This window comes from Hyperolius riggenbachi, chromosome 7 (assembly GCF_040937935.1).
Source record: "Hyperolius riggenbachi isolate aHypRig1 chromosome 7, aHypRig1.pri, whole genome shotgun sequence".
Classification (NCBI taxonomy): Eukaryota; Metazoa; Chordata; class Amphibia; order Anura; family Hyperoliidae; genus Hyperolius; species Hyperolius riggenbachi.
The window spans coordinates 297850998-297877657 of NC_090652.1; the positions used below are offsets into that span (position 1 = coordinate 297850998).

Genomic DNA, 26660 nt, shown 5'->3' on the forward strand with positions numbered 1-26660 from the left:
GAAAGTGAAATAGGGAGCCAATGAAATCCTATGGGGGATTTTACCAATTTTGGACCCCTGTAACTCTGGTTTGCAGAGATGTAGGGACCCCATCTTTGGAATCCAAGTCTAACAATATGTCTTCTACCTGCATGAGACATTTCGTGAGATTCAGACTTTGCTAACGGCCATTGCTGCGATTTATGTACGTCACCATCACTACCATTGAAATAGCCCCAATAAACAGGTTTTTGTGACCCTAGGCTATGACCTCTTCGGCCTAGGGGCCCGAAACTCACCAGTCATGTTCCCCCTAAGGGTCCCTACAATGCTAGAAAATTTGCCACTGCTGAGTAATTGCCCTTTGAAAAGATGTGAGATTTTGGAACTGTAAATAGGAGGCCCAATGAAAGCCTATGGGGGATTTTACCAAATTTGGAGCCCTGTAACTCTGGTTTGCAGAGATGTAGGGAACCCATCTTTGGAGCCCAAGTCTAACAATATGTCTTCTACCTGCATGAGACATTTCGTGAGATTCAGACGTTGCTAACGGCCATTGCTGCGATTTATGTACGTCAGACTCGCCACCATTGAAATTGCCCAATAAACAGGTTTTGTGACCCTAGGCTATGACCTCTTCGGCCTAGGACTGCATTGAACAAGACCCACGCATTGTGCGCATTCTGGACAACACCAATTACTGGGTTTATACCCTTCTGGATCCACGGTACAAACACAATGTTCCAAAACTGCTTGAAGAAAGAGCCAGACAGGTCAAAATGGAAGAATACCAGCAGGCCCTTGTGGAGACTTTAGAGAGGAGATTGACATCCTCCCCCTCCTCTAGCCAGTTGTACGCCGACAGACTGACTTCCGCAAACCCAGGACGACCAGGAGGGCAGCAAACAACACAAGCCGCAGCTAGTGCCCAAAAGGGAATGGTATCGGCAGTGTCCTTGGAGTGGGAAAATTTTCTGACACCCATGCAGCAGCACACAGAACAGCAAGCGTGCAGATCCACCTCCAACACCGATCGCCTGGAGAAGATGGTCAAGGACTACATGTCAGATGGCGTAGCTGTGTTGAACAATCCATCTGCACCCTTCAACTATTGGGTATCGAAGCTAGACACCTGGCACAAACTGGCAATGTACGCAATAGAGGTGCTGGCTTGCCCGGCAGCCAGCGTTATGTCGGAACGCTGTTTCAGTGCTGCCGGAGGCATCGTCACAGATCGGCGGCGTATCCACCTCTCCACAGAAAATGCAGACCGTCTGACTCAAATTAAAATGAATCAATCCTGGATTGGAAACGACTACGCAACACTCCCGGACCCCAACCAAGTAACATGAACAATGAACATCTGTGATGGGTTAGCGTTTCCGGTCCCTGTTTATTGAACCTCTCATCTGTATTACATTTATGACTGCATGGCGACAAAATGCAAATTGCTATCCGCACGCTTCTTGTCCTCATGCAAGGCCTGGGTTGTTGTGTCTCAAAGCGTGGCCTTCTCCTCCTGCGCCACCCTCCTCTTGTTCCATCACGTGTGCTGCTGCTGGGTTAGCGTTACCGGTCCCTTTCCTGGAACCTCTTATATGTATTACATTTATGACTGCATGCCGACAAAAAGCATGTTACCTGTGCAAAGAAAACAGACATTTCCCGCATTTAAAAGACAGTTTTCCCTTTGAAACTTTAAAATCGATTTTCTCAAAAACTATAAGCTCTTTTTGCTAAATTTTTTTCCCTCTTGTACCCACTCCCAAGGTGCACATACCCTGTAAATTTGGGGTATGTAGCATGTAAGGAGGCTTTACAAAGCACAAAAGTTCGGGTCCCCATTGACTTCCATTATGTTCGGAGTTCGGGTCCAACACCCGAACATCGCGGCCATGTTCGGCCTGTTCGGCCCGAACCCGAACATCTAGATGTTCGCCCAACACTACTTGGAAGATTAACAGTTTACTTGAAGTCACTATAGTGACATATGACCCAAATGCCTGCAATTGTAACTTGTTTGTCTTCTTTTTTTATTGCCGTTTGTCTGCTGTGTCAGATTTTTTTTCGGGTTGTTTATGCAGGAAAAGCTGCCATATATATTTGTTAAAGCTCATTATGTTTGAATGTGCTACAAAAATTTCAGTGTAAAACTGTGAAGTTAGAGTACTTTTTTGAAAAAAATATTGCTCTGGGAATTAACAATTGTGAAACTTATCATAAGATTGTGCAAAGGGAAAATATATTGACACCAGGCTGCAGTTGGGGGCTGAATCGTATTGCCAGTCAGCCATGGCCACATCCTAACTAACTGCTATAGGCTCCTCCCCCTCTGCATTGAAGCGCATGGAGTTTCCAGGCTTCTTCACAGGCCAGTTACACACCATGGATTAATAGAACTGGAGAAGACCGGAATACGTCCGCACGATTTATCCGCTTCTTCAGAGGCCAAAACATACACATTGTGATCATACTGGGACTCTGGGAGTGTTAGAGAGTTTTTCCCGAGGACTACTCACAAGTTACTCCAGCCACCACTCAAACCCTGGTTTCCAACATCAAAGGTGGGTCGCTTTAGAGCCCAGAAACAGAGTTCCGCCTCTCTACTCTGCAGCTGATGTGGGGAAGGAGCTACGCCTCTCTCTTCTGCAGCTAATGTGGGGGTCCCAGCAGAGCTAGGACAAGGTCCTCCAGCACCCAAGGCTGAGACACCAAAGTGCGCCCCTCCATCCCTCCCACCCACCCCAGCTGTCACACACTGATTGCTATTAGACTAAGAGGGCCACAGGGTCCACAACCTCCCCAACACCTTAATATCTAGTTATCTGGCTTGCAGTCACTGCTATGTATCCCCTTTTCCTATTTCTTTCTGCTTCAAACACAATTAGGAATGACAGCTGAATGAATTGTGCGCCCCCTCCTACACTGCGCCCTGAGGCTGGAGCCTCTCCAGCCTATGCCTCGGCCCGGCCCTGGGTCCCAGAGAAGGAGCTTCGCCTCTCTCCTCTGCAGCTGATTTGGAGAGCCCAAAGATGGAGCTTCGCCTCTCTGCTCTGCAGCTGATGTGTGGAGCCCAGAGACAGAGCTCCGCCTCTCTGTTCTGCAGCTGATGTGAGGAGCCCAGAGATGGAGCTCCGCCTCTCTCCTCTGCAGCTGATGTGGGGATGCCAGAGACGGAGCTCCGCCTCTCTCCTCTGCAGCTAATGTGGGGAGCCCAGAGATGGAGCTCTGCCTCTCTCCTCTGCAGCTGATGTGGGGAGGCCAGAGATGGAGCTCCGCCTCTCTCCTCTGCAGCTGATTTGGGGAGCCCACAGATGGAGCTTCGCCTCTCTCCTCTGCAGCTGATTTGGGGAGCCCACAGATGGAGCTCCGCCTCTCTCCTCTGCAGCTTATGTGGGTAGCGCAGAGATGGAGCTCCGCCTCTCTCCTCTGCAGCTGATGTGGGGAGGCCAGAGATGGAGCTCCGCCTCTCTCCTCTGCAGCTGATTTGGGGAGCCCACAGATGGAGCTTCGCCTCTCTCCTCTGCAGCTGATTTGGGGAGCCCACAGATGGAGCTCCGCCTCTCTCCTCTGCAGCTTATGTGGGTAGCGCAGAGATGGAGCTCCGCCTCTCTCCTCTGCAGCTGATTTGGGGAGCCCAGAGATGGAACTCTGCCTCTCTCCTCTGCAGCTGATGTGGGGAGCCCAGAGATGGAACTCCGCCTCTTTCCTCTGCAGCTGATGTGGGGAGCCCAGAAACAGAGTTCCGCCTCTCTCCTCTGCAGCTGATGTGGGGAAGGAGCTACGCCTCTCTCTTCTGCAGCTAATGTGGGGGTCCCAGAGAAGGAGCTTCGCCTCTCTCCTCTGCAGCTGATTTGGGGAGGCCAGAGATGGAGCTCCGCCTCTCTGCTCTGCAGCTGATGTGTGGAGCCCAGAGAAGGAGCTCCGCCTCTCTCTTCTGCAGCTGATGTGGTAAGTGATTAACTTGATGGGTGGAAAGACATCACTACGTTTCAAGTGTGGCTTGTATAAAGCAAAAGCACTAGAAAAAGTTGTGGCTGAAACTTCACTTTTGGTTACCTGAATTTTAACAAGTGCCTCTGACCGAAACAAGGAGTATGTAGACATGCAACAATTCCAAGCTTAGTTAAAGTGCCTATAGCATAAATGTATTAAATCAGCTCTGAATTGCTCCCTGGTTAATAACACCATTAGATTCCATTACTAATTTTCTTACAAAAGGCACTTTTATTGACCTGAGGAAATGGGGAAGCACCCTTGAAACGTGTTGTCTTACATGCATGAATAAATATTAACACTTGGTTTACCATTCAAGCAAGGTAAGACACAATGAGGTTGATTCATTAAGCTGCGCTGCTAAAGCAGAGCAGCTTAATGTAAGGAGCACGAGCTGTGCGCACACTAAGCACGGTAGTGCAACGTAGTGTGCGCTGGTAACTTACGTGTGCTCCATTCAGATAATGGCTGCTCCACTCATCCCGTCCTGAGCCCCGTTGGGTCCAGTGGCTTCATAGGAAGTGATCCCCGCACTGTGATTGGCCCAATATGCTGCCTGTCAAGTCAGGCAGCATCTCCTTAAAGGGAACCTAAACTGGGAAGGATATGGAGTTTTCCTTTTAAAATAATACCAGTTGCCTGACTCTCCTGCTGATCCTGTGTCTCTTTTAGCCACAGCCCCTCAACTGGTATTATTTTAAAAGGAAAAGTCCATATCCTTCTCAGTTTAGGTTCCCTTTAAGCTGCACTGCTTTAGCAGCACAGCATAATGAATCAACTCCATAGTCTTAATGGGAGCAAAATCAGTAATGCCTTATAATTGCATTAGCTGCCAAAGTGCAAATTATGGCTGATTTAATACCTTTATAGTGAGTACAAGAACCCTTTAAAGTAATATGTTAAGTAACCAAGTATGTCTGGAGTAATGTTATAGGATTATGCTAAAATACATTGAAAGTTTAAAATATATATTTACACTCTCCAGAGCTCCCGATTCAATGCAGCTTTTTGCCTTTCGTATGTTATAGTTACAGTATAAAAAAAAAAAGCAACACAAATGACTAGTTTTCTGCTGCTGATTACTCAGCACTGACAGCACAAATATAAAAATAAAAAGTGACGCCTATTCTGACCCTTTACAAAATGGACAATTAAGACTAGCTAAGCTATCTATACTAGAATGAAATGTTGCCAAAAGAACCTAATTTAGCTCTAGTGATTCCTATAAATAGCTGTCCAGTCATCTGAAAAATGCCATTGTTATTCCGAATCATTTGTAAGTCGGCGAGGCAACAGATATATCGCCCTTTATTTTAGACTGACGTACTGCAAGTGTGGGTGGTACAAATCTATGAAAAGCACCAGAGAGGAAGAAATACGATTTACAAACCAATACAATGGGGTTTAGGACAGCTTGATACACAATATACAAAGTGTGATAGCCTATAACATACAACAGTAATTCATCTCTTCGGCCTAGTGCACACCAGAGCGGTTCGGCTGCAGTTTGCGATCCGCTTGCGGGTGCGGATCTGCTAGGGTAATGTATTTAAATGGGCTGGTGCACACCAGAGCGGGAGGCGTTTTGCAGAAACGCATACTCCCGGGCTGCTGCAGATTTTGGATTGCGGATGCGTTTCTGCCTCAATGTTAAGTATAGGAAAAACGCAAACTGCTCTGAAAAACGGCACTTCAGAGCGGTTTGCCAGGCGTTTTTTGTTACAGTAGCTGTTCAGTAACAGCTTTACTGTAACAATACATGAAATCTACTATACCAAAACCGCTACACAAAACCGCAAAACGCTAGCTGAAACGCTGCAGAAGAATAAGAAAAAGCGTTTCAAAATCTGCTAGCATTTTGCGGATCTGCTAGCGGTTTTTGGTGTGCACTAGGCCTGTCTCACCTTTATCTAGTAAATAGGATTGACTGCAATCTGCCGATTATGGCCTGGTGCACACCAAAAACCGCTAGCAGATCCGCAAAATGCTAGCAGATCTTGAAACGCTTTTTCTTCTTTTTCTGTAGCATTTCACCTAGCATTTTGCGTTTTTGTGAAGCATTTTTGGTGTAGTAGATTTCATGTATTGTTACAGTAAAGCTGTTACTGAACAGCTACTGTAACAAAAACGCCTGCAAAACCGCTCTGAACTGCCGTTTTTCAGAGCGGTTTGCGTTTTTCCTATACTTAACATTGAGGCAGAAACGCATCCGTAATACAAAATCTGCAGCAGCCTCCCGCTCTGGTGTGCACCAGCCCATTGAAATACATTACCCTAGCAGATCCGCACCCGCAAGTGGATCGCAAAACGCAGCCGAACCGCTCTGGTGTGCACTAGGCCTAAGAGTGTTCTTTGTGGTGCCTAATACGTAAACCTTATTTTATGGTATTTAAAGAGGAACTGTAGTGATAGTAACAATTAATAAAATAGCTTATTGATTACAATATTAATCTATAGATTATTTAGTCAGTGTTTCCCCATTGTAAAATCTTTTCTCTCGCTGATTTACATTCAGGAACGTACCACTATTGGTGACACCTTTAGTGCTGCCAGGTGATCTGTACGGAATGTTCGTTACTGAGAGTTTTATGCACAGAGGGAGATACTGGTTGCTTGGCAGTTGGAATCAGCCGTTATTTCCCACAATGCAATGGAGGTTCACAGACAGCAAACTGCCAGGACCATGGTCATGACATCACACTGTGGGAGGGGTTTCGACACAGACATACAGACCCCCCTGATGATCTATTTGAGAAAAGGAAAAGATTTCTCATGGGAAAGGGGATATCAGCTACTGATTGGGATGAAGTTCAATCCTTGGTTACAGGTCCTCTTTAATTGGGCTTACACAAGCACTCCAGGCAAATGGAAAAATATGCCTTTAAATTGGCTTCAACATCAGATTTTTTTTTTTATTGGCCAACATATTTAAATATATTTTTTACTTGCTTAAAGAGGAACTGTTGCGAAAATCTTACGATTTAAAACACATACAAATAAGTACATTTCTTCCAGAGTAAAATGAGGTATAAATTACTTTTCTCCTATGTTGCTGTCACTTACAGTAGGAGGTAGAAATCTGACATTAGAAACAGGTTTTGGGTTAGTCCATCTCTTCATGGGGGATTCTCAGTATGGCCTTTACTCTTTATAAAGACAATCCCTGAAAAAGATTTATACAAAGATGCTGGCCAGCCTCCCTGCTCACCGTACACTTTTTTTTGGCAGTTGGACGGAGCAACTGCCATTTACTAAGTGCTTTTAAAAATAAAGAAAACCCTAAGAACCCCCTATGAGAAGATGGGCTAGTCCAAAATCTGTCTGTAATGTCAGATTTCTACTACTCACTGTAAGTGTCAGTAACATAGGAGAAAAGTAATGTATGACTGATTTTACTATGGGAGAAATGTACTTCTTATTTGTATATGTTTACATGTATTTAAAATGTTAAGATTTTCGCGACAGTGGTCCTTTAAAGCAGTGTTCCCCAACTCTGTCCTCAGGGCCCACCAACAGTACATGTTTTGTGGAAATCCACTGAAGTAGTTACTCAGCTCTGCTGAGACACTGGTTACCCCACCTGTGCATGTTTGTGGTTTCCTGCAAAACATGTACTGTTGGTGGGCCTTGAGGACAGGGTTGGGGAACTCTGCTTTAACCACCCTGGTGTTCTATTGAGATCGCCAGGGTGGCTGCGGGAGGTTTTTTTTTAAATTAAAAAAAAACTATTTCATGCAGCCAACTGAAAGATGGCTGCATGAAAGCCCACTAGAGGGCGCTCCAGATGCGTTCTTCTGATCGCCTCCGGCAATCAGAAGTAACAAGGAAGGCTGCAATGAGCAGCCTTCCTTGTTTGGCTTTCCTCGTCGCCATGGCGACGAGCGGAGTGACGTCATGCACGTCAGCCGACGTCCTGACGTCAGCCGCCTCCGATCCAGCCCTTAGCGCTGGCCGGAACTATTTGTTCCAGCTGCGCAGGGCTCGGGCGGCTGGGGGGACCCTCTTTCGCCGCTGCACGCGGCGGATCGCCGCGCTGCGGCGGCAATCAGGTAGCACACGCGGCTGGCAAAATGCCGGCTGCGTGTGCTGCTTTTTATTTTATCAAAATCGGCCCAGCAGGGCCTGAGCGGCACCCTCCGGCGGTAATGGACGAGCTGAGCTCGTCCATACTGCTAAGATGGTTAAAGGACACTTCCGATCTGGCAGGGGAGGACTGGCCAGGGGGGAAGGGGGGAGATTTCCCCCCAGGCTGCCTCTAAATTAATGATTTAGGGCTGGCCGATCTACCAACCATTTTGATAATTATTATCGAATCAGATGAAAATCTGTGGCGCCACAAGCATGCCAAATCAACGTTTTGACTGATTTCGGGTGGAAATTAGTTGAATGTATTGATCTGAGATGCTGGGAAGTCTCAGGTTGATGTGGGCGATCAAGTACAATAATCATGAAGCATTAAACTTTACCCGTCATGCTGTCCCTCAGATGTCCTTGCTGTATTTCTGCATTGGCACCCCACGTGACTACAGGCATATAGCACATGGGGCGCGTGTGTGACATCATTTGGGCTGGGGCTGCCATGAAAACGGGCCTCTAGTTTGTGGTTTCCCTCCTGGCCAAAAGGTCTCAGTCCTCCCCTGCGATCTGGTCACCCCTAGGGCTCTTTGCCACCGGATCTGATTATCGTTTTGCTGATCGCAAGGACACAGCGATTAACATGGGAACTGCAGAGCCCCATTTCCACCAGAGCGCTTTGAATGTTGGCCAACTGCAAACGCTCTGCATGCTGCATTTTTTGTCCGTTTGCAGCTGACCTGTTCTAACATTTTTTAACACCCGCCGAAAAACGCAACTAAAATCGTGCTCGTTTTAGGTGGAGAATATCATGATTGCAGCGAGTCTGCGATGCTGATTGGGATTTTCGGTGGAAAAGAGCCCTGACAGGCTGATGATATGAGCTGAACCCAGAGGCGTCATTAGGGTTGGTGTCACCCGGTGCAGATACTTATGGTGTCACCCCTTTCTGATGCTGGGAATAGACGGCTCGATTCTGAGCCATTTAGATGGCTCGATAGATAATTTCCGACACGTCCGATCTTCTGCCCGATCGTTTTACCGCTTGATTCTGCATTGAACACAATAGAAAAAGATCAGAAAAACAAGCGTAAGATACGAGAATCGCCTGCGGAATCGAGCGGGGAATCGATACGGCGGAAGAATTGAGCGGCAAAATCGAGCCGTGTATGCCCAGCATTGGCCCATGAACTTAACCTCACTAGGCTAAACAAAACCAATTATGCTCTTTTGGAGTAAAAAAAGGTCTATAGCCTTACTCCAATCTGCTTTAAGCTGGCCATACACTGGTCGATTTGCCATCAGATCGACCAACAGATAGATCCCTCTCTGATCGAATCTGATCAGAGAGGGATCGTATGGCTGCCTTTACTGCAAATGAAAGCATGAAATCGATTCACCATCTGTGGAGCTGCCGCTGCCCACCGCCCCCCCCCCCTCCCCTGCATACATTACCTGATCCAGCCGGCGCGAGTCCCCCGGTCTCCGCTGTCTTCTTCTCCGCGCTGGGCTCCAGCTCCACTTCACTTCCTGCTGGGGGAAGTTTAAACAGTAGAGGGCGCTCTATTGTTTAAACCTCTTATTGGGTCAGGAAGAAGTGAAGCCTGCCGGAACCCAGCGGAGAAGGAGCAGCGGTGACAGCGGGGACACGCGCCGGCGGAGCAGGTAATGTATTGTCGCTAGCGTCGGTCATCGGACATTCGAACGCCGCTATCGACGCACTCCCGACCCGCCGGCGATCGAGCAAAATCTTCTGGACGGATCGACGGAAACATTCGATTTCAGACGGAAATCGATCGTTCGGTCAGCGTTTGCGCAACGATTTTACAGCAGATTTGATTACAGTGATCGAATCTGCTGTATATCGGCGGGAAAATTGTTAAGTGTATGGGCCCCTTTAGCCTGGAGCTTGATGTCACCCCCTCTGCTGGTGACATCTGGTGCAGTCCGCCCCTACCGCACCCCCTAGTGACGCCACTGCCTGAACCCCTCTGAGTTTATGTGTGTTCTTTTTCTAATGACTAGAACAGGCTTACTGCCAAATAAATCGCCCTCTCTGCCATTAATTCTCAATGCACTTTTTAAAGACCCTCTTGAAACTTTGACATCCAGCAGAGCTGCTGCGGTCTTGTTGTCCCAGAAAGTAATTAAATAAATGATGTAAGTGGCTACATCTCATGCAGGACATCAGCAGGTTTGAATACAGTAATCTTATAAAAACATGAAAATTGCATTTGAATGTCACATTGTAGGGATATGTAGACCAGAATCTGTCAGGCGGATGCATATTTTTAGTAACACACCACATGTTAAAGGACAACTGAAGTGACAGGGATATGGAGGCTGCCATATTTATTTCCTTTTAAAGAGACACTGAAGCGAAAAAAAAATGATGATATTATGATTTGTATGTGTAGTACAGCTAAGAAATAAAACATTAAGATCAGATACATCAGTCTAATTGTTTCCAGTACAGGAAGAGTTGAGAAACTCCAGTTGTTATCTCTATGCAAACAAGCCATTAAGCTCTCCGACTAAGTTAGTCGTGGAGAGGGCTGTTATCTGACTTTTATTATCTCAACTGTAAGTGAACTGTTTACTTTTTCTCTGCCAGAGGAGAGGTCATTACTTCACAGACTGCTCTGAAAGAATCATTTTGAACGCTGAGTGTTGTGTAATCTGCACATATTATAGAATGATGCAATGTTAGAAAAAACACTATATACCTGAAAATAAAAATATGAGAATATTTTCTTTGCTGCTAATCTTCTAGAAATTATTCATAGTACACAACCAATTCACTATATCATATTTTTTTTTCGCTTCAGTGTCTCTTTAACCCTCCTGGCGGTATAAAAAAATACGCCAGGAGGCAGCGCGGCAGTTTTTTTTTTATTTTTTTTTTCTATATCATGTAGCGAGCCCAGGGCTCGCTACATGATAGCCGCTGCTCAGCGGCATCCCCCCGCCCTCTTCGATCGCCTTCGGCGATCTCCGATCAGGAAATCCCGTTCAAAGAACGGGATTTCCTGGAGGGCTTCCCCCGTCGCCATGGCGACGGGGCGGAATGACGTCACCGACGTCACTGACGTCGGGTCGTCATTGGGAGTCCCGGGCCACCCCTCGGCGCTGCCTGGCACTGATTGGCCAGGCAGCGCACGGGGTCTGGGGGGGCGCGCGCCGCACCGTATAGCGGCGATCGGGCGCGCGGCGGCGGCGATCAGGGTGCTGGCGCAGCTAGCAAAGTGCTAGCTGCGTCCAGCAAAAAAAAAAATTAAACAAATCGGCCCAGCAGGGCCTGAGCGGCACCCTCCGGCGGCTTACCCCGAACTACGTTCGGGGTTACCGCCAAGAAGGTTAAGCAATGCCAGTTGCCTGGCTGTCCTGCTGATCCTCTACCTCTAATACTTTTATCCATAGACCCTGAACAAGCATGCAGCAGATCAGGTGTTCCTGACATTATTGTCAGATCTGACAAGATTAGCTGCATGCTTGTTTCTGGTGTGATTCACACACTACTGCAGCCAAACAGACCAGCAGGGCTGCCAGGCAATTCGTATTGTTTAAAAGGAAATAAATATGGCAGCCTCCATATTCTTCTCACTACAGTTGTCCTTTAAAGAGGAAGTTTTATGTAACTGGGCATTGCATAAGAGTAACATTTTTACATTGCACATTTCCAAAAAGACATGTCCTTCAGAAATTATTAACTACAAAAATGAATTCAAAGACACTAAAAGTGAGAGGGATATGAAGGTTGACATGTTTATTTCCTTTTAAACAATACACATTGCCTGGCAGCCCTGCTGATCCTCTGCCTCTAATATGTTTAGACATAGACCCTGAATAAGCATGCAGCAGATCAGATGTTTCTGACTGAAGTCTGACAGAATTAGCCGCATGCTTGTTTCAGGTGTGAACCAGATACTACTGCAGCCACAGAGATCATCAGAACTGCCAGGCAACTAGTACTGGTTAAAGTGAACCAGAGACGAAGCATCCTCATGTATTTTACCATATATATCAGTGGGAACATTAGAGAAAACACCTACCATGCTTTCTGTTTCATTCTGCACTGCACAGCTTGCTTCTTATCAGCCCTGATAAAATCCCCGACTGAGCATTCAGTCTGGCTTTGCTCAGGAATATTTATAGCTCAGTCTGTGTTCTCTGGTGTCTTTTCAAGTCCAAGCCTGCCCCCTGCTGGCTCTGCTCAGGAATCATTATAGCTGAGTCATTATAGCAAAGCCGGACTGAATGCTCAGTTGGGGATTTTATCAGGTCTGATAAGAAACAAGCTGTGCAGTGCAGAATGAAACAGAGAGCAGGGTAGGTGTTTTCTCTAATGTTTCCACTGATCTATATGGTAAAATACATGAAGGTGCTTCGTCTCTGGTTCCCTTTAGAAGGAACCCGAGGAGGCTGCCATATTTGTTTCCGAAATAGTGTGTGAATCACACACCTGAAACAAGCATATGGCTAATCTTGTCAGAATTTAGTCAAACATCTGATCTGCTTTCTTGTTCAGGGTCTATGGCTAAAAATATTAGACGCAGGGGACCAGCAGGCCAGCCAGGCAATGTGCATTGTTTAAAAGGAAATAAATATGTCTGCCTCCATATGTCTCTCACCTCGGGTTCCTTTTAAAGGACCGCTCTAGTGAAAAATTTTAAATACATACATATAAAATATACATTTTTCCCCAGAGTAAAATGCACTTAAAATTACCTTTTTTATATGCTGCTGAAACATACAGTAGGTAGTAAAAATCTGACAGATCTGGCACATTTTGGACTGGTCTATGGCCCAGTGCACACCGAGCGGTTTTAGCAGCGATCCGCCAGCCGCATCCACCAGTGAAAACGCTTGGCTAATGTATCTCTATGGGATGGTGCACACCAGCGGTTTGAGGTTTTTAGCAAACTGCAAACGTGCCTCCTGCTGCACTTTTGCGGTTTGTAGAAGCGTTTCGTCCTCAATGTAAAGTATAAGAAAAACGCAAACCGCTGTGGAAAAAAGCTAGATCAGATCGGTTTTCCAGGCGTTTTTGTTACAGAAGCTGTTCAGTAACAGCTTTTACTGTAACAATATGTGTAATCTGCTGCAAAAAACACTCCCAAAAATGCTAGGCATGTTTGGAAAACATCTCTAAACATGCCTAGAATCGCTCTGAAATCTGCTCCAAAAACCTCTAGCGTTTTGACGATCTGCTAGCGGTTTTGGTGTGCACTGGGCCTATCTCCTCATGGACGATTTTCAGTATTATCTTAATTATTTACAAAAGCACTCCATGGAAAGGATGTACACAGCCCCCCCCCCCCCCCCCCCTACTGCTTCTCACACTACAGTATTTTGGCAGTTGGATTGAGCAGCTGCCATTCAGCAAGTGCTTTTGTAAATAAATTACTAAGAATCCCCTGTGAGGAAATGGACTAGCCCAAAACCTGTCAGATTTTCACTGCCTCCTGTGAGTGACAGCAGCATAGGAAAAAGGTAAGGCGTAAAATCAACATTTTATTTTGTATGTATTTTAAGTTGTTCTTTTTTCTTTTGTTTGTTTGCGGGAATTGTCTTTTAAAGTCAACCAATCACCATTTTTAGCACCCAGGGCATCTCAATAGCACATTTAATATGCATGCCAATAATGTGGTTCATCAATAAAAAAAACTTAAATTTTATCTGTAATTTTTACATTTAAAAGTTTAGCAGAGAGTTTTTTTACGCCTACTTCTTCCTACTTCCGAGGTCTGCTTGACCGCAGAAGTTTCAGGCACATAGGGACTGATGTAATTATTTTATTGCACACATTAGCAGAGAGCAAACAAAAGCTTTCAACAGCAGGGGAAGTAGGGTAAGATAGGACACTGTGCTTCAAACAGTTTATAGAAGTCACAGATGCTATCTTCACAATAAATAATGAATAAATAATGGTAGCTAGAAGGGGAGGGGGGATCATGGCAGCTCCTATAGCTATTCAAAATCAGGAAACAAAAGTGGTGCTTGGTTCCCTTTAAGATACACTATGTCCTGCATAGGTCACCATCCCCCCCTTTCTAATAGCGTTCTAAGTCTGGAGATGGAAGCTGGACATGCAGCGCTCAGAGTAGAGGGTGCCATGCAGATTCCGGAAAGAGGGCTTAGCTTAGAGGAGCATGCAGTAATATCATATGCGGAGGAGAGAGTGACAGAATGTAACTGTCACCGTGTCCTAAACCCAAGAGCCGCGCATGTGTGCAAAATATGAAACCAGGGATTCACGTCTGGGAGGAAAACGCACCAGTGTCTGTCCTGCTGCAGGGAGAACATCTCACCTACAACAGCAGAGGCGCTCAGTATATCCCATTAGCAGGAACTGCCAGCTCAGGGAATTATAATTAACAAAGGAAATCCAATTAGCGGAGGAATCTTATTCTGCTGTGACATCACGCGGCGCCCATCAGCAGCTGAAAACACACGCCTGATCACCTAACGGAGAAAATGCTCGATGTGGCCGAAAGTTCTGCATGATTGCAAATTAAAGACAAAGACAGGCCCAGTGCACACCGAGCGGTTTTTGGAGCGATCCGCCGGCCGCATCCGCCTCTAAAAACGCTTGTCTAATGTATTGCAATGGGATGGTGCACACCGGCGGTTTGCGTTTTTTGCCAAGCCGCAAATGCGCCTCCTGCTGCGCGTTTGCAGTTTTCGGAAGCGTTTCGTCCTCAATGTAAAGTATAGGAAAACCGCAAACCGCTCTGAAAAACGCTAGTTCAGAGCGGTTTGCCAGGCATTTTTGTTACAGTAGCTGTTCTGTAACAACTTTTACTGTAACAATATGTGTAATCTGCTACACAAAAACGCACGCAAAACCGCTAGGTATGTTAAGAAAACCTCTCTAAACATACCTAGTAGAATCGCTCTGAAATCAGCTCCCAAAACCGCTAGCGTATTGCGGATCTGCTAGCGGTTTTGGTGTGCACTGGGCCACAAACAGCTTTCAGCTCTTATACAACAATAAAGCGACAAAGACGTCTAATATTTGCTTCCAGAAGGCCTTATGTATTAAAATCAGATGACAAAAACAAACAAAAAATAGGCTTAAAATTCAGTAAAGCTGTCCAAAAAGCTAAAATGATGTGCACATTGTGAAGTGTAAAATCGAGCATACTCTTCAAGATTGGACTGTTAACATTCAAATCTCGGCACAATTTGAGCCCTGGATACATGAAGGACTTGCTGAAACCACACCACACCTCTAACAACTTTATATCAGCAGGTTCCATAAACGTGGTCACTCCCAGAGTGCACTTCAAAACCTTTGGAGCCAGAGCTTTCTGTCATGCTGCCCCTACCCTTTGGAATTCCCTACCGCATCCATAAAGGACAGCCCCATCCCTGGAGCTTTTCAAATCCAGACTGAAAAGCCACCTGTTTAGCCTGGCATTTGCGGATTCTTTGACCGTACCAAAATTTACCAATCAACCAATTACTGGTCTGAGCCACGCTTATGTGTTCTGAATCCTATGGGAGAAATGCGCTTTCAAATGTTGTTTTTGTTGCTATCGTAGTGACCAGATTCCAAGTTTAGATCTGTAAAGGTGACCATTAACAATCCACATTTTCCAAGGGATTGGCCGTCTGGTCTGATCGTTCAGGTCCCACCAATGGAGGGGAAAATGATACGCAATCCGAATTAGTCTGAAAGAATTGTTCCAAAATTCTGATCATTTGTCATCGATCAGCAGCATTAACGATACCCAATCGGATCGATCATATAGTTGATCATTCGGGAGGTTATTTCCTTCATGGGCACATTGAAGCCAGCGCTACCCAGGTCCATGTGGGCTTGATTTGACAACAAGCAATGGGTCACTAGTTCCCAAATGGAAATAGGCTGGGAAGTAGCCACCAATTACCCACCTTACTCTACTTTATTTGGGGGAGGAGGGGTTTGTGTTTGGTTGCGTTCTCTCATTCATTTGTTGTTACTTTCCCCGGGATAAGGCCCGGGGCACAGACTAGGTGAAAATTGTTGGAAACCAATGGTGCACTGCTGCGATCCTCGTTCACATGAGACCGTGTGTACAAGTATCATCAGATCACAAAGGATCGTAGGCATGTGCAGCTTCGTTGTAGATATCCTTCATTTGTCAAAAGTTTTTCTTCTACAACACAACTTTTATCTAGCTTGTGAACTTTCCCCAATGGTGGGTGTGGCTCCCATTTCTTTCCCCTCCCATCTCCATTGCGTGAAGCCATTATGGGCATGCATGCTTAGAGATGATTGGTAACCAAACAGCCTGTGTGTCCCACTCACTGTCTTCTTTTGTGTAATTATCTTAAACTCAATTTTTTTTATTGATTTATTGCATTTTAGTGTTCTATTTGCTGTTTGTTCAGCTTTACTGAATACACTGAGGTGTGTTTTAAAGAGAACGAGAGATGAAGCACCCTCTTGTATTTTACCTTATAAATCAGTGGGAACATGACAGTAAACACCTATTCTGCTCTTTGTTTCATTGTTTCAATCTAACTGTTATCACCTCTGATAAGAATCCCCGACTGAGCACTCAGTCTGGCTTGGCTACTGAAAGATTATAGCTGAGTCTGTCTTCTCTGGTGTCTTTTCAAGCCCAAGCCTGCCCCCTTGTGGCTCTGCTATAATGACTCAGCTATAATTATTCCCTGCAAAGCCAGACTGAATGCTCAGTCCGGGATTCTTATCACAGCTGGTAACAGACACTTTTAGCAGTGAGGATGAAACAGAGAGCAGGGTAGGTGTTTTCTCTAATGTTCTTACTGATATATATGGTAAAATACATGAGGGTGCTTCGTCTCTTGTTCCCTTTAAGGAATGAAGACGCACACGAAATGAACTTAAACTGAAAAATAATAACTATCATTAAAAAATATCTAGTAGGAGCCACACTACTTAAAGTGCATAGAACATGGTCCTTGAGATGATATGACTGTCTCTTAAAATGGAGCTAAAACCAATAATACAGGTTTATTGCCTTAATGATCAGGCCTGCCACTTAAGACATTTTAGTTACAGTTAACTCTAAATACACCAACAGTTTAAACTAAGAAAAATGAAATAAACTGCCCAAAAAATATACAGAAAACAAACAAACACACTACTTAATTTCATACACAATACAACAGAACAGGAAAAAAAATTTGGGCTAGTTATTAACTACATATAATAAAAAAAAAAAAACAACAAACAAAAAACACAACAACAATCTGGAGCCATAATTCTAGCTGATGGTTTTGCCAGCATTTCTTTATGTAGCTGTTCACTAGTGCAAAATACGAGAGAGAGAAAACAGAAGAAGTATAAAGAAAAAAGGAGGGGAAAAAAAAGAAAGAGAGACGAAGAAGAATGTGGGAGGGAATAGAAAGAAGGAAGAGAAAGAAGTAAGAAGAAAGAAGAGGAAGTAGAAGAAGAAGAACGAAGAGGAAGTAGAAAAAAGGTAGAAGAAAGAAGAGGCAGGAGAAAGAAGGAATAAGAAAAAAGAAGAGAAAGGAGGGGAAAAAAAGAAAAGAAAGAAAGAATAAAAAAGAACAATGAAGAAGAAAGTGTAGGGAGTAGAAAGAAATAAAAAGAAGGAAGACGAAAGAAGGAAAAATAAGTAGAAAGAATGAGAAGAAGAAGGTGTTAACCTCTTTTAAGGATTGTCAGTGAGATGCTAAACTTGGCTTTAAAGAGAACCCGAGGTGGGTTTGAAGAAAATTATCTGCATACAGAGGCTGGATCTGCCTATACAGCCCAGCCTCTGTTGCTATCCCAAACCCCCCTAAGGTCCCCCTGCACTCTGCAATCCCTCAGAAATCACAGCCACGCTGCTGACAAACAGCTTGTCAGAGCTGGCTGTGTTTATCTCTATAGTGTCAGTCTGCTGCTCTCCCCGCCTCCTGCAGAACTCCTGTCCCCGCCTGCATCCCTTCCCTCCCTGCTGATTGGAGGGAAGGGACAGGGGCAGGGACCGGAGCTATGCAGGAGGCGGGGGAGCAGCTGAGACTGACACTACAGATGTAAACACAGCCTCACAGCATGGCTGTGATTTATGAGGGATTGCAGAGTGCAGGGGGACCTTAGTGGGGTTTGGGATAGCAACAGAGGCTGGGCTGTATAGGCAGATCCAGCCTCTGCATGCAGATCACATTCTTTAAACACACCTCGGGTTCTCTTTAACTGTATAAATACAGACAAGCGTGATTGGCCAAAACTCCTCAAGCCACCACTTTTAATCACCGGCCATCAGAGAGTCAGACAAACTTGCAGACAAAGTTGGCGTAATTGCAATTTCCATTCTACTTATCCCGAGAATTACCCACCGAATAGAGAAAATGAGGAAATTTTGTATGCATTAAAAAGATAAACAGCACAGCGGACATTGTGACGTCACACACGGCACACTGACATTCTCACAGCGCTTACCTCGCACTTCCACCCTGGCCTCGCATTGCTTGGTTCCGTACTCGTTTATTGCTTTACAGGTATAATATCCACCATCCCGTTTCTCGGCCCCCGAGATATGGAGTGCAAAGATCCCCTCCTCCTCCTCGGTCATGTGACACTTGGTGCTGGGCTTCAGTTGCTGCTTATTCTTTAACCTGCAAAGAATTAGGAGGGTTGGTTATGGCCAAGCAGGCAATGACTTACAGCTGTGGACCCGAGTCTGATTAAAAAGTAGGAATTGGCCTATGGACCTCATTTTTTGTTAAAGTTTGTCAGTGCAGAGGGGTGGAGCTACCGATAGGCAAGACTTCGGGGATAATTTGGGATTTTTAGATTAAAGGTAAAGAGATATCACACCATTCATTTAATCTCAGAGTTTCCAGTGGCAGGAGGTATCAACGCAGACATCGGGTGGTTTCAGCACCAGAGATTTTGGCACTATACTTAATTAGGTGAATATTTCACCTGTCCGGCATCCTATATCTATGACTACAGCGGTGCCTCATGTGACCTGTCATTTGCTGCTGGGTCACATGAGGCGCTGCTGTAGTCAGAGAGGAAGCAGGACATCACGTATGGCTGGTGAGCCCATCGCTAATCTGCTGAAAGCGGGTGAGTGATGCGGCGCCGGTAAATCCTGGAGATCAGATGCTGCAGGCCAGCAGGGAGGAGATGCTATGGGAGGAGGTGCAGCACATACCCGGCATCCTGGAGATCAGTTGCTGCGGGACAGCAAGGGAGGAGATGCTATGGGAGGAGGTGCAGCACATACCCGGCATCCTGGAGATCAGTTGCTGCGGGACAGCAGGGAGGAGATGCTATGGGAGAAGGTGCAGCACATACCCGGCATCCTGGGGATCAGATGCTGTGGGCCAGCAGGGAGGAGGTGCAGCACATACCCAGCATCCTGAGGATCAGATGCTGTGGGCCAGCAAGGAGGGGATGCTATGGGAGGAGGTGCAGCACATACCCGGCATCCTGGGGATCAGATGCTGTGGGCCAGCAGGGAGGAGATGCTATGGGAGGAGGTGCAGCACATACCCGGCATCCTGGGGATCAGATGCTGTGGGCCAGCAAGGAGGGGATGCTATGGGAGGAGGTGCAGCACATACCCGGCATCCTGGAGATCAGATGCTGCGGGCCAGCAGGGAGGAGATGCTATGGGAGGAGGTGCAGCACATACCCGGCATCCTGGGGAGTGATGCGGCGCCGGTGCATCCTGGGGATCAGATGCTGCGGGCAAGCAGGGAGGAGATGCTATGGGAGGAGGTGCAGCACATACCCGGCATCCTGGAGATCAGATGCTGCAGGCCAGCAGGGAGGAGATGCTATGGGAGGAGGTGCAGCACATACCCGGCATCCTGGGGATCAGATGCTGCGGGCCAGCAGGGAGGAGATGCTATGGGAGGAGGTGCAGCACATACCCGGCATCCTGGGGATCAGATGCTGCGGGCAAGCAGGGAGGAGATGCTATGGGAGGAGGTGCAGCACATACCCGGCATCCTGAGGATCAGATGCTGCGAGCCAGCAGGGAGGAGATGCTATGGGAGGAGGTGCAGCACATACCCGGCATCCTGGAGATCAGATGCTGCGGGCCAGCAGGGAGGAGATGCTATGGGAGGAGGTGCAGCACATACCCGGCATCCTGGGGATCAGATGCTGCGGACCAGCAAGGAGGAGAGGAGATTTTGGAGGAAGCAGAGGGAGGTAAGCATAGTGTCAGTGCCTGCAATGCGCAGCGTCTCTCCTCTCCAGGCCAGCTTTACACACATGTTGAAACTTGAAAGGGGGGGGGGGGGGCGTCCTTGCAATGGATTGCTGCATTGGACGGTAAATAGTTTGGTTGATGGGGAGACTAAGAGCTGCATTTGGCACCACTGGCACATGAGACAGAGCACTGCAGACAGAATTTCCAATATTTTTTGTGGATCAGTTATACATTTTTTTCCTGTATTTTAGTGCTACTCAGCTGTTTATTACCTAAATCCTTGGCAATAAATCTCTTATGCCACACCCCATTTTAAAATGAACCCTTCACGCCCTTCACTTTCTTAACACTAAGCTCTTCTTGACGTTATATGCTGGTGGTCAGGCACACATGTCTTTTCGGCTGACTGGCCTTGTTGCTAGCCAAGGGTTTCAGCTTTTTTTTCATTTTGTTAAAAGTCTCAGCTAGGTTTTTTTCCTCACTAGTTTTAGCATTTCTCTCCCATCGTATTCTTGTTGTACAATAAACCATGACCTCACCTTTTCCTGACCCTAATGGATCTTCTATCCCTTCTTCTCCAAGCCTAACCTTTGGTAGACCTCAGCTTCATATCGTGCCACAAAAAAAAGTAACCACACACCTATGCCACCGTGTCAATCCGCCTGCTTGATGATGGTCACATTGTACATCAGGGGGAAATGGCAGCACTTTTGAATATAGGCTGCACCTGAATTGTCTAGCTGCATAGATGTGCAGAGCCCAATCATGGGCAACTTACACAATTTCCATTCAAAACAGATGCAGCAAAGAAGGACGTTGGCTTCATAAACAGCCTGTGCCTAGATTGTTCAATACTAGACACTTCCACGACGTTGACGTGCCCTCTCGGAAGAGACCTAACACTAACTGACAATTAAACATAGTTAAAACCTGGAGCTCCTAGCGCATAAATGGTATCCTGTGCACAGATTGTTCAATACTAGACTCTTCCACGATGATAACGTGCCCTCTCAGAAGAGACCTGCCTATTTCTTGCTGATGTTTGGTTGTCACATTGTGTTTAGCATGGCTGACGACCTCCTACAGCGTTATAAGGACATTTTGTTTGGAAGTAACGTTATCGCCTGTCTCCTGGCTGGGATAGGACTGAGAAAAATGGACACAACAGAGAGCTGAACATCTGGGCAGGGGCGGTTCTCCCATGAAGCAAGATGAATCAAATCCTTCAGGGCGGGGACAATTCAGGGCACCAAGCCAGCATGTGTACTGTGTACACACACACAGCATGCAGAGGCTGCCTGTTAGAAGCTTTGGTTACTAAACTGCTGTGTATGTGTAAACAACCTGGGGTATCCTTTGGTTTTAAAACAGGGCTCTGCATGGAGTTGAAACTGTCACGGCTTCTGAATTTCTGTAACTTTGAGTCACTCCCCCCCCCACACTGAGCAGGAATGATGAAGAGCAGTCACACTTGCCCACTGAACACCCACGATGGCCAGGTGGGGTGACTGAACTTTGGTTGGGGGGATGATATGCAGCATGTTGGTGTATTTTTTTGTATGTGTAATGCCCACTGACACCAGTCATAATAGGTGGGGGCAATAGTTGCAGTTTATATGTGGGGTGATTGCTTGATTGCTATTTTTCATATGTGGGGTAATTATTGCATTACAAATGTGTGGAGTTACGATGGAGGGGGTGGCCTTGCAATGTTTGCTTCAGGCTGCCAAAAGTTTAGAACCGGCCCTGCATCTGGGGTCCCTTGTCTGCATTCAGCTGTGTAGACATCACTCACCAGCTTATCATCGGCTTGGGTTCTCCCTCCACATGGACTCTTAAGATGATCTCTTGACCCTCGAATACCGTTTGGTCCGACAGAACCACCTGATCACACACAGGAATAGAAGGACTGGTCAAAAGAAAGGAAGACTTGCTCATATGATGTACTAACACACAGACAAATGATAGTCCTTTCAGCCAGCTTGTAAGCCACTCAGTTGGTTACTACATTGAAGATGAGAATGTGAAGTTGTTTTTGCCAAAAAACACGCATTTGGGCATCACATAGTCCTTTGTCCACGCAGGTGGTCTTCTGTCTATGTCTGATTAGTTCTCTTTTCTCCTCTGTGTATGGGCATAACACCAGTGTCCTGAGAGACAGCTGGCACAGGCTTGCTAACCCACGCTCATCACCCTAGAGCTGCAATGACGTCACCGCCCCCCAAGCCTAGAGTGCTGGATGAGTTGGATGGGACTGCCCATCGAGCCCTTTATGCTCCCTTGGAGGTCTGGTCACCACTGAGGGAGCATAGAGAGCTGGTTGGGCAACCACACCCAGCTCCCTATGTATTTGGGGCCTCCAGGATGGTAAGCATGGGTACCCTGGGCAACATTTAAATTGTGTCCTGTTTCAAAATGTGGCCTTGCATGCAGTTGAGTAGTAACTCTCCTCCACTATTCAAGCACATTCATATCTTCTATGTCCTTCAAAATGAACCTCCTTGGCGGTAATCCCGAGCTGAGCTCGGGCTATGCCGCGCAGGAGGATTGCTCAGGCCACGCTGGGCAGACTTACATAATTTTTTTTGGTGCACGCAGCTAGCACTTTGCTAGCTGCGTGAACTCACCGCTCGCCGCCGATTTGCCGCGTTAGAGGGTGTGTGTCCCCTCCCCCCCCCCCCCCCCCCGAGACCCCTGCGCAGCCTGGCCAATCAGTGCCAGGCAGCGCTGAGGGGTGGATCGGGACTCCCTCTGACATCACGACGTCCATTAGGTCGGTGACGTCATCGCGCCCATCGCCATGGCGACAGGGGAAGCCCTAATGGAAATCTCGTTCAGAACGGGATTTCCTGATGGGCCTGATCGCTGGAGGCGATCGGAGGGGGTGGGGGGATGCCGCTGCTCAGCGGCTATCATGTAGCTAGCGCTAGGCTAGCTACATGATTTAAAAAAAGAAAAAAACTGCCAGGGAGGTTAAAGGACAACCATCAAAGTTAACTAAAATTCTAAATGCCACTTGTATTTCCAGTAATTACTAGCAAATAGCAATACAAAGGCTTTTTCACCTTTTCATGTTTTAAGTGAAGAAAATATGACATGTACAGAGAACAGTTCACTGTGGGCATTACTATGGAGGACTGTGTCCAGCACATCCAGCATACAGAAACAATCTTCACTGGCTGTAATCCTGTGATTCAGTGTTCAGAATGATGGAAAGCAGAAATATATCTTCAAATGTGTGTAAATAATCATCAGATGCAACTCTGTGTGTTCCTGTCTCTCCCTCTCTCTCTCTCTCTCTCTCTCTGACTCACAGTGTAAAGTAAACAATTTACAGCCAGGAACATCTTATTCTGAATGGGAGGGGGGCAGCATGCAAGAACAGGAATAAAGTAAGCCTCCTACTCTTCAGATCGTTTCTCTGTAGCTAACAAATCCCTCAGCTGTTCTCATATGATCAGTGAAAAAGCAGTGTGTGTGTGGGCAGGGCAGAAACAAACAGTAAATCTTTCCTCTGTAAATAGTGACAGAGAAATGTAACCTAGCTACATGGTATAGCTCTGTCTAGCATCTAGCCTGATGCAGACACAAAATGTTACAAACAGCTGATAAACAATGCATTTTTTTCCACACATGCTGTGATGAGAGACTTCTGAAATGCTTTCTACTGTAGCTAGCTAAAAGCTTTATAGGTATGTAGGGTTTTCAGAAGAACAGTTTCTTTGATAGTTGTTCTTTAACTACACAAACCGACCAATTGTATTTCACCTTGAATAAGGGAGGGGCTTTGAAGGTCACCATGGTGGCTTTGCCTGGCATCCCACGTTGTGGCGTCGTTGGTTCACTTAGATCCTCCTGGGGGCTCAGGTACTCATCGTCAGATGTAATGGGGCTCAGAACATCTTTGGGGGTGCCACGGTGTGCAGGAGACTCGGTGGCTGGTGCTAGAGGAGAAAAGTACAGGAGGATTATGAGGCCGGTCACCCATGATAAAATCAGATTGTCTAATCTCTGTCCTTTCTTAAAGTGGGATAAAATTCAACATTCAGCAAAAATGTTTTTTTCCTACTTTTTATTACCGTTATCATATTTACTTTTGTGCACAAGTAATATTGTCTGTTTGCAAATTACAAGTTCCCAAAGTACAGTTCATCTGCTCGGAAACCTGCCATTGCATTTTATTGTATAGCTACTGTAATTGTAGTGGATAAAAACCACACATTTTATTTGCCCAATTGTCCCAGCTCTTACAATGTTTAAATTATGTCTCTAGTACAATGTATGGCCACAATACTTTATTTTGAAATAAAGGTGTATTTTTTCATTTTTGTTGTTTGTTTACACTATATCACTAATTACTAGCCCTTACTTGCAAAAATAACAGTAGTATACCCTCATGACATGCATATAAAAAAATAACTATTTACCAGTAAGTATTATTTTTAAATGTCACAATTTTTGTTTTGTTTACGGCCTCTTGCACACTGCAAGCGATTCAGATTCAGATTCCGCTTTTTAATCTGTTTTTACATCAGATTCAGATTTGCAGTGTGCAAGGAGAAAACTGCAAATCTGAATCTGAATCGGAAGTAAAAACAGATTAAAAAGCGGAATCTGAATCTGAATCGCTTGCAGTGTGCAAGAGGCCTAAAAGTGTCTTATTTTGGTAACGTGTGTGTGGTGTTAAGGGGTTAATTAATGGGTGATATATTTATTTCTATTTAATTTAATATATGTAGGTGTATTTTCACTATTTGGCCACTGGAAGTTCCCCCACTTTATTCCTGTGTACTGTGAACAGTACACAGGAAGTAATGTGTGTGTGTTTTTACTTTCACTTTGTTAATGAGCACCGGAATCTCACTGATGCTGGTTATCATTGATTACAGGCACTTTGATCGTCTTTAGGAACACCTGTTCTCATTCGAGAATGGGCGGGAGCGTGCACATGCACATGGCTGGCAATTGCGGCGGAGTAAATAAGGTGTATCTACGCCCGAGGCTAATATGAAGTTACAAGGGGGGTAGATATACTGTACTCAGGGCCAGTTCTAGACTTTTTGCTGCCTGAGGCAAAATTGTGAGGATACGCCCTCCTCCCCTCCCGATTTGGAATGATCGCACAGCACCCGACAATTTACTCTGCTTCATTTAATGTTCTCACATGACATGCTGCAGCTCAATACAATAGCACACTGGCTGGCTGTGAGTCTGTGACAAACAAACTGCTCACCCTCAGCCACTCCATTCCTCCTCAGAAAGGTACACACAGTACAAACATGCCGCCCCTGTAATCTCTGCACCTGATGCAAATGTTTCACCTTGCTTCATATAGCGCCAGATAACCGGCGCTGACTGTACTCAAACCAGGATCTGGTGAAAGTACAGTAGGTGTGCGGTGTGCATGCGCATATGGGAGAATCATGTGACGCATTTCCTGTCTGGCAGCGTGCATGTGACTAAGGGGTAAGACTTTTCTGTTGTCTGATGTCACTGGGTAAGATGTTCTGGGGGCGGGGTCACTGAAATTTCGCTGTTGGCGCAGTCTGCCGCAGGGAACAAAAAGTATGTAATAGTGCAATGCAATGCACTGCACACCACACCGCACAATGGGCTTGATTCACTAAACTGTGATAACTCACAACACGGCCGCACTAGCGTTTTTCTGCACGTTTTTGCGTTTTCGCGCACAATTTTCGAATTTTTGCGCGCACTCATGAATTCAGTAAATTGGCGAATGCACGCAAAAATTCGTGATTGCACCTTGAAATTGCCAATTGTGCGTGAAAATGCGCGCAAAAACGCGGCCGTGATATGAGTTATAACGGTTTTGTGAATCAAGCCCAATATGTGAAAGGAGCCTCAAGGTCCAGGCTTGGCATAATCAGGAAGCTGTTTTATGGTTAAGTAGAAGACAGCCCCCCTTCATACTTCAGCCTGTAATTTCTCTGAATAAGGAATAACACAAGGCTACATTTATCAAGTCTTCATCAGATCCCTGATCTTACCTGACAGCAGAGGAATGCAATGTGCTGTAATGGATTAAGTATAATGAGATGCCTTTCGACACACTATAATTGTAAATAGTTTAAGCAGGGCTGGATTTACCATAAGGCACTGTAGGCACATGCCTACAGGCGCCTGATGATGGAGAGGCGGCTCACTCCCCTCCCTGAGCACCTCCCTCCCTCCTTCCCTATGCAGAGACCTGATGAGAGTGTAAATGTGAGGTCACTCCCCCCCAGCTCTCAGCATTCCACTGATGAGATCTTCCTCTAGTCAGGAGCACCTCTAGCTACTTAATACTGAGGTTCTTCTAACTACCTAATACTTGGGGGCACCTCTAGCGACTTATTGTTGAGGGTACTTCTGGCCGCCTAATCCTAAGGGACAACGGTAGCCACCTATGAGGGGCAAGGGAAATTAGGGAGCAGTGACAGCTGGGGCAGTCAGAACACT

At 46.0% G+C, this 26660-nt stretch overlaps 1 protein-coding gene across 6 annotated transcripts in view; it reads right to left on the reverse strand.

Annotated features, from left to right (window-relative positions):
- SPEG (striated muscle enriched protein kinase) overlaps positions 1-26660 on the reverse strand; it is a 369258-nt gene that overhangs the window by 147244 nt on the left and 195354 nt on the right. For all 6 annotated transcript variants that reach the window (XM_068246025.1, XM_068246024.1, XM_068246023.1 and 3 more), the window contains 3 exons: positions 23970-24145; positions 21997-22085; positions 18473-18648 (listed from right to left, as the gene is read on the reverse strand). In XM_068246025.1, coding sequence (XP_068102126.1) covers positions 18473-18648; positions 21997-22085; positions 23970-24145 — 441 coding nt within the window. The remainder of the gene's footprint in view (positions 1-18472; positions 18649-21996; positions 22086-23969; positions 24146-26660) is intronic.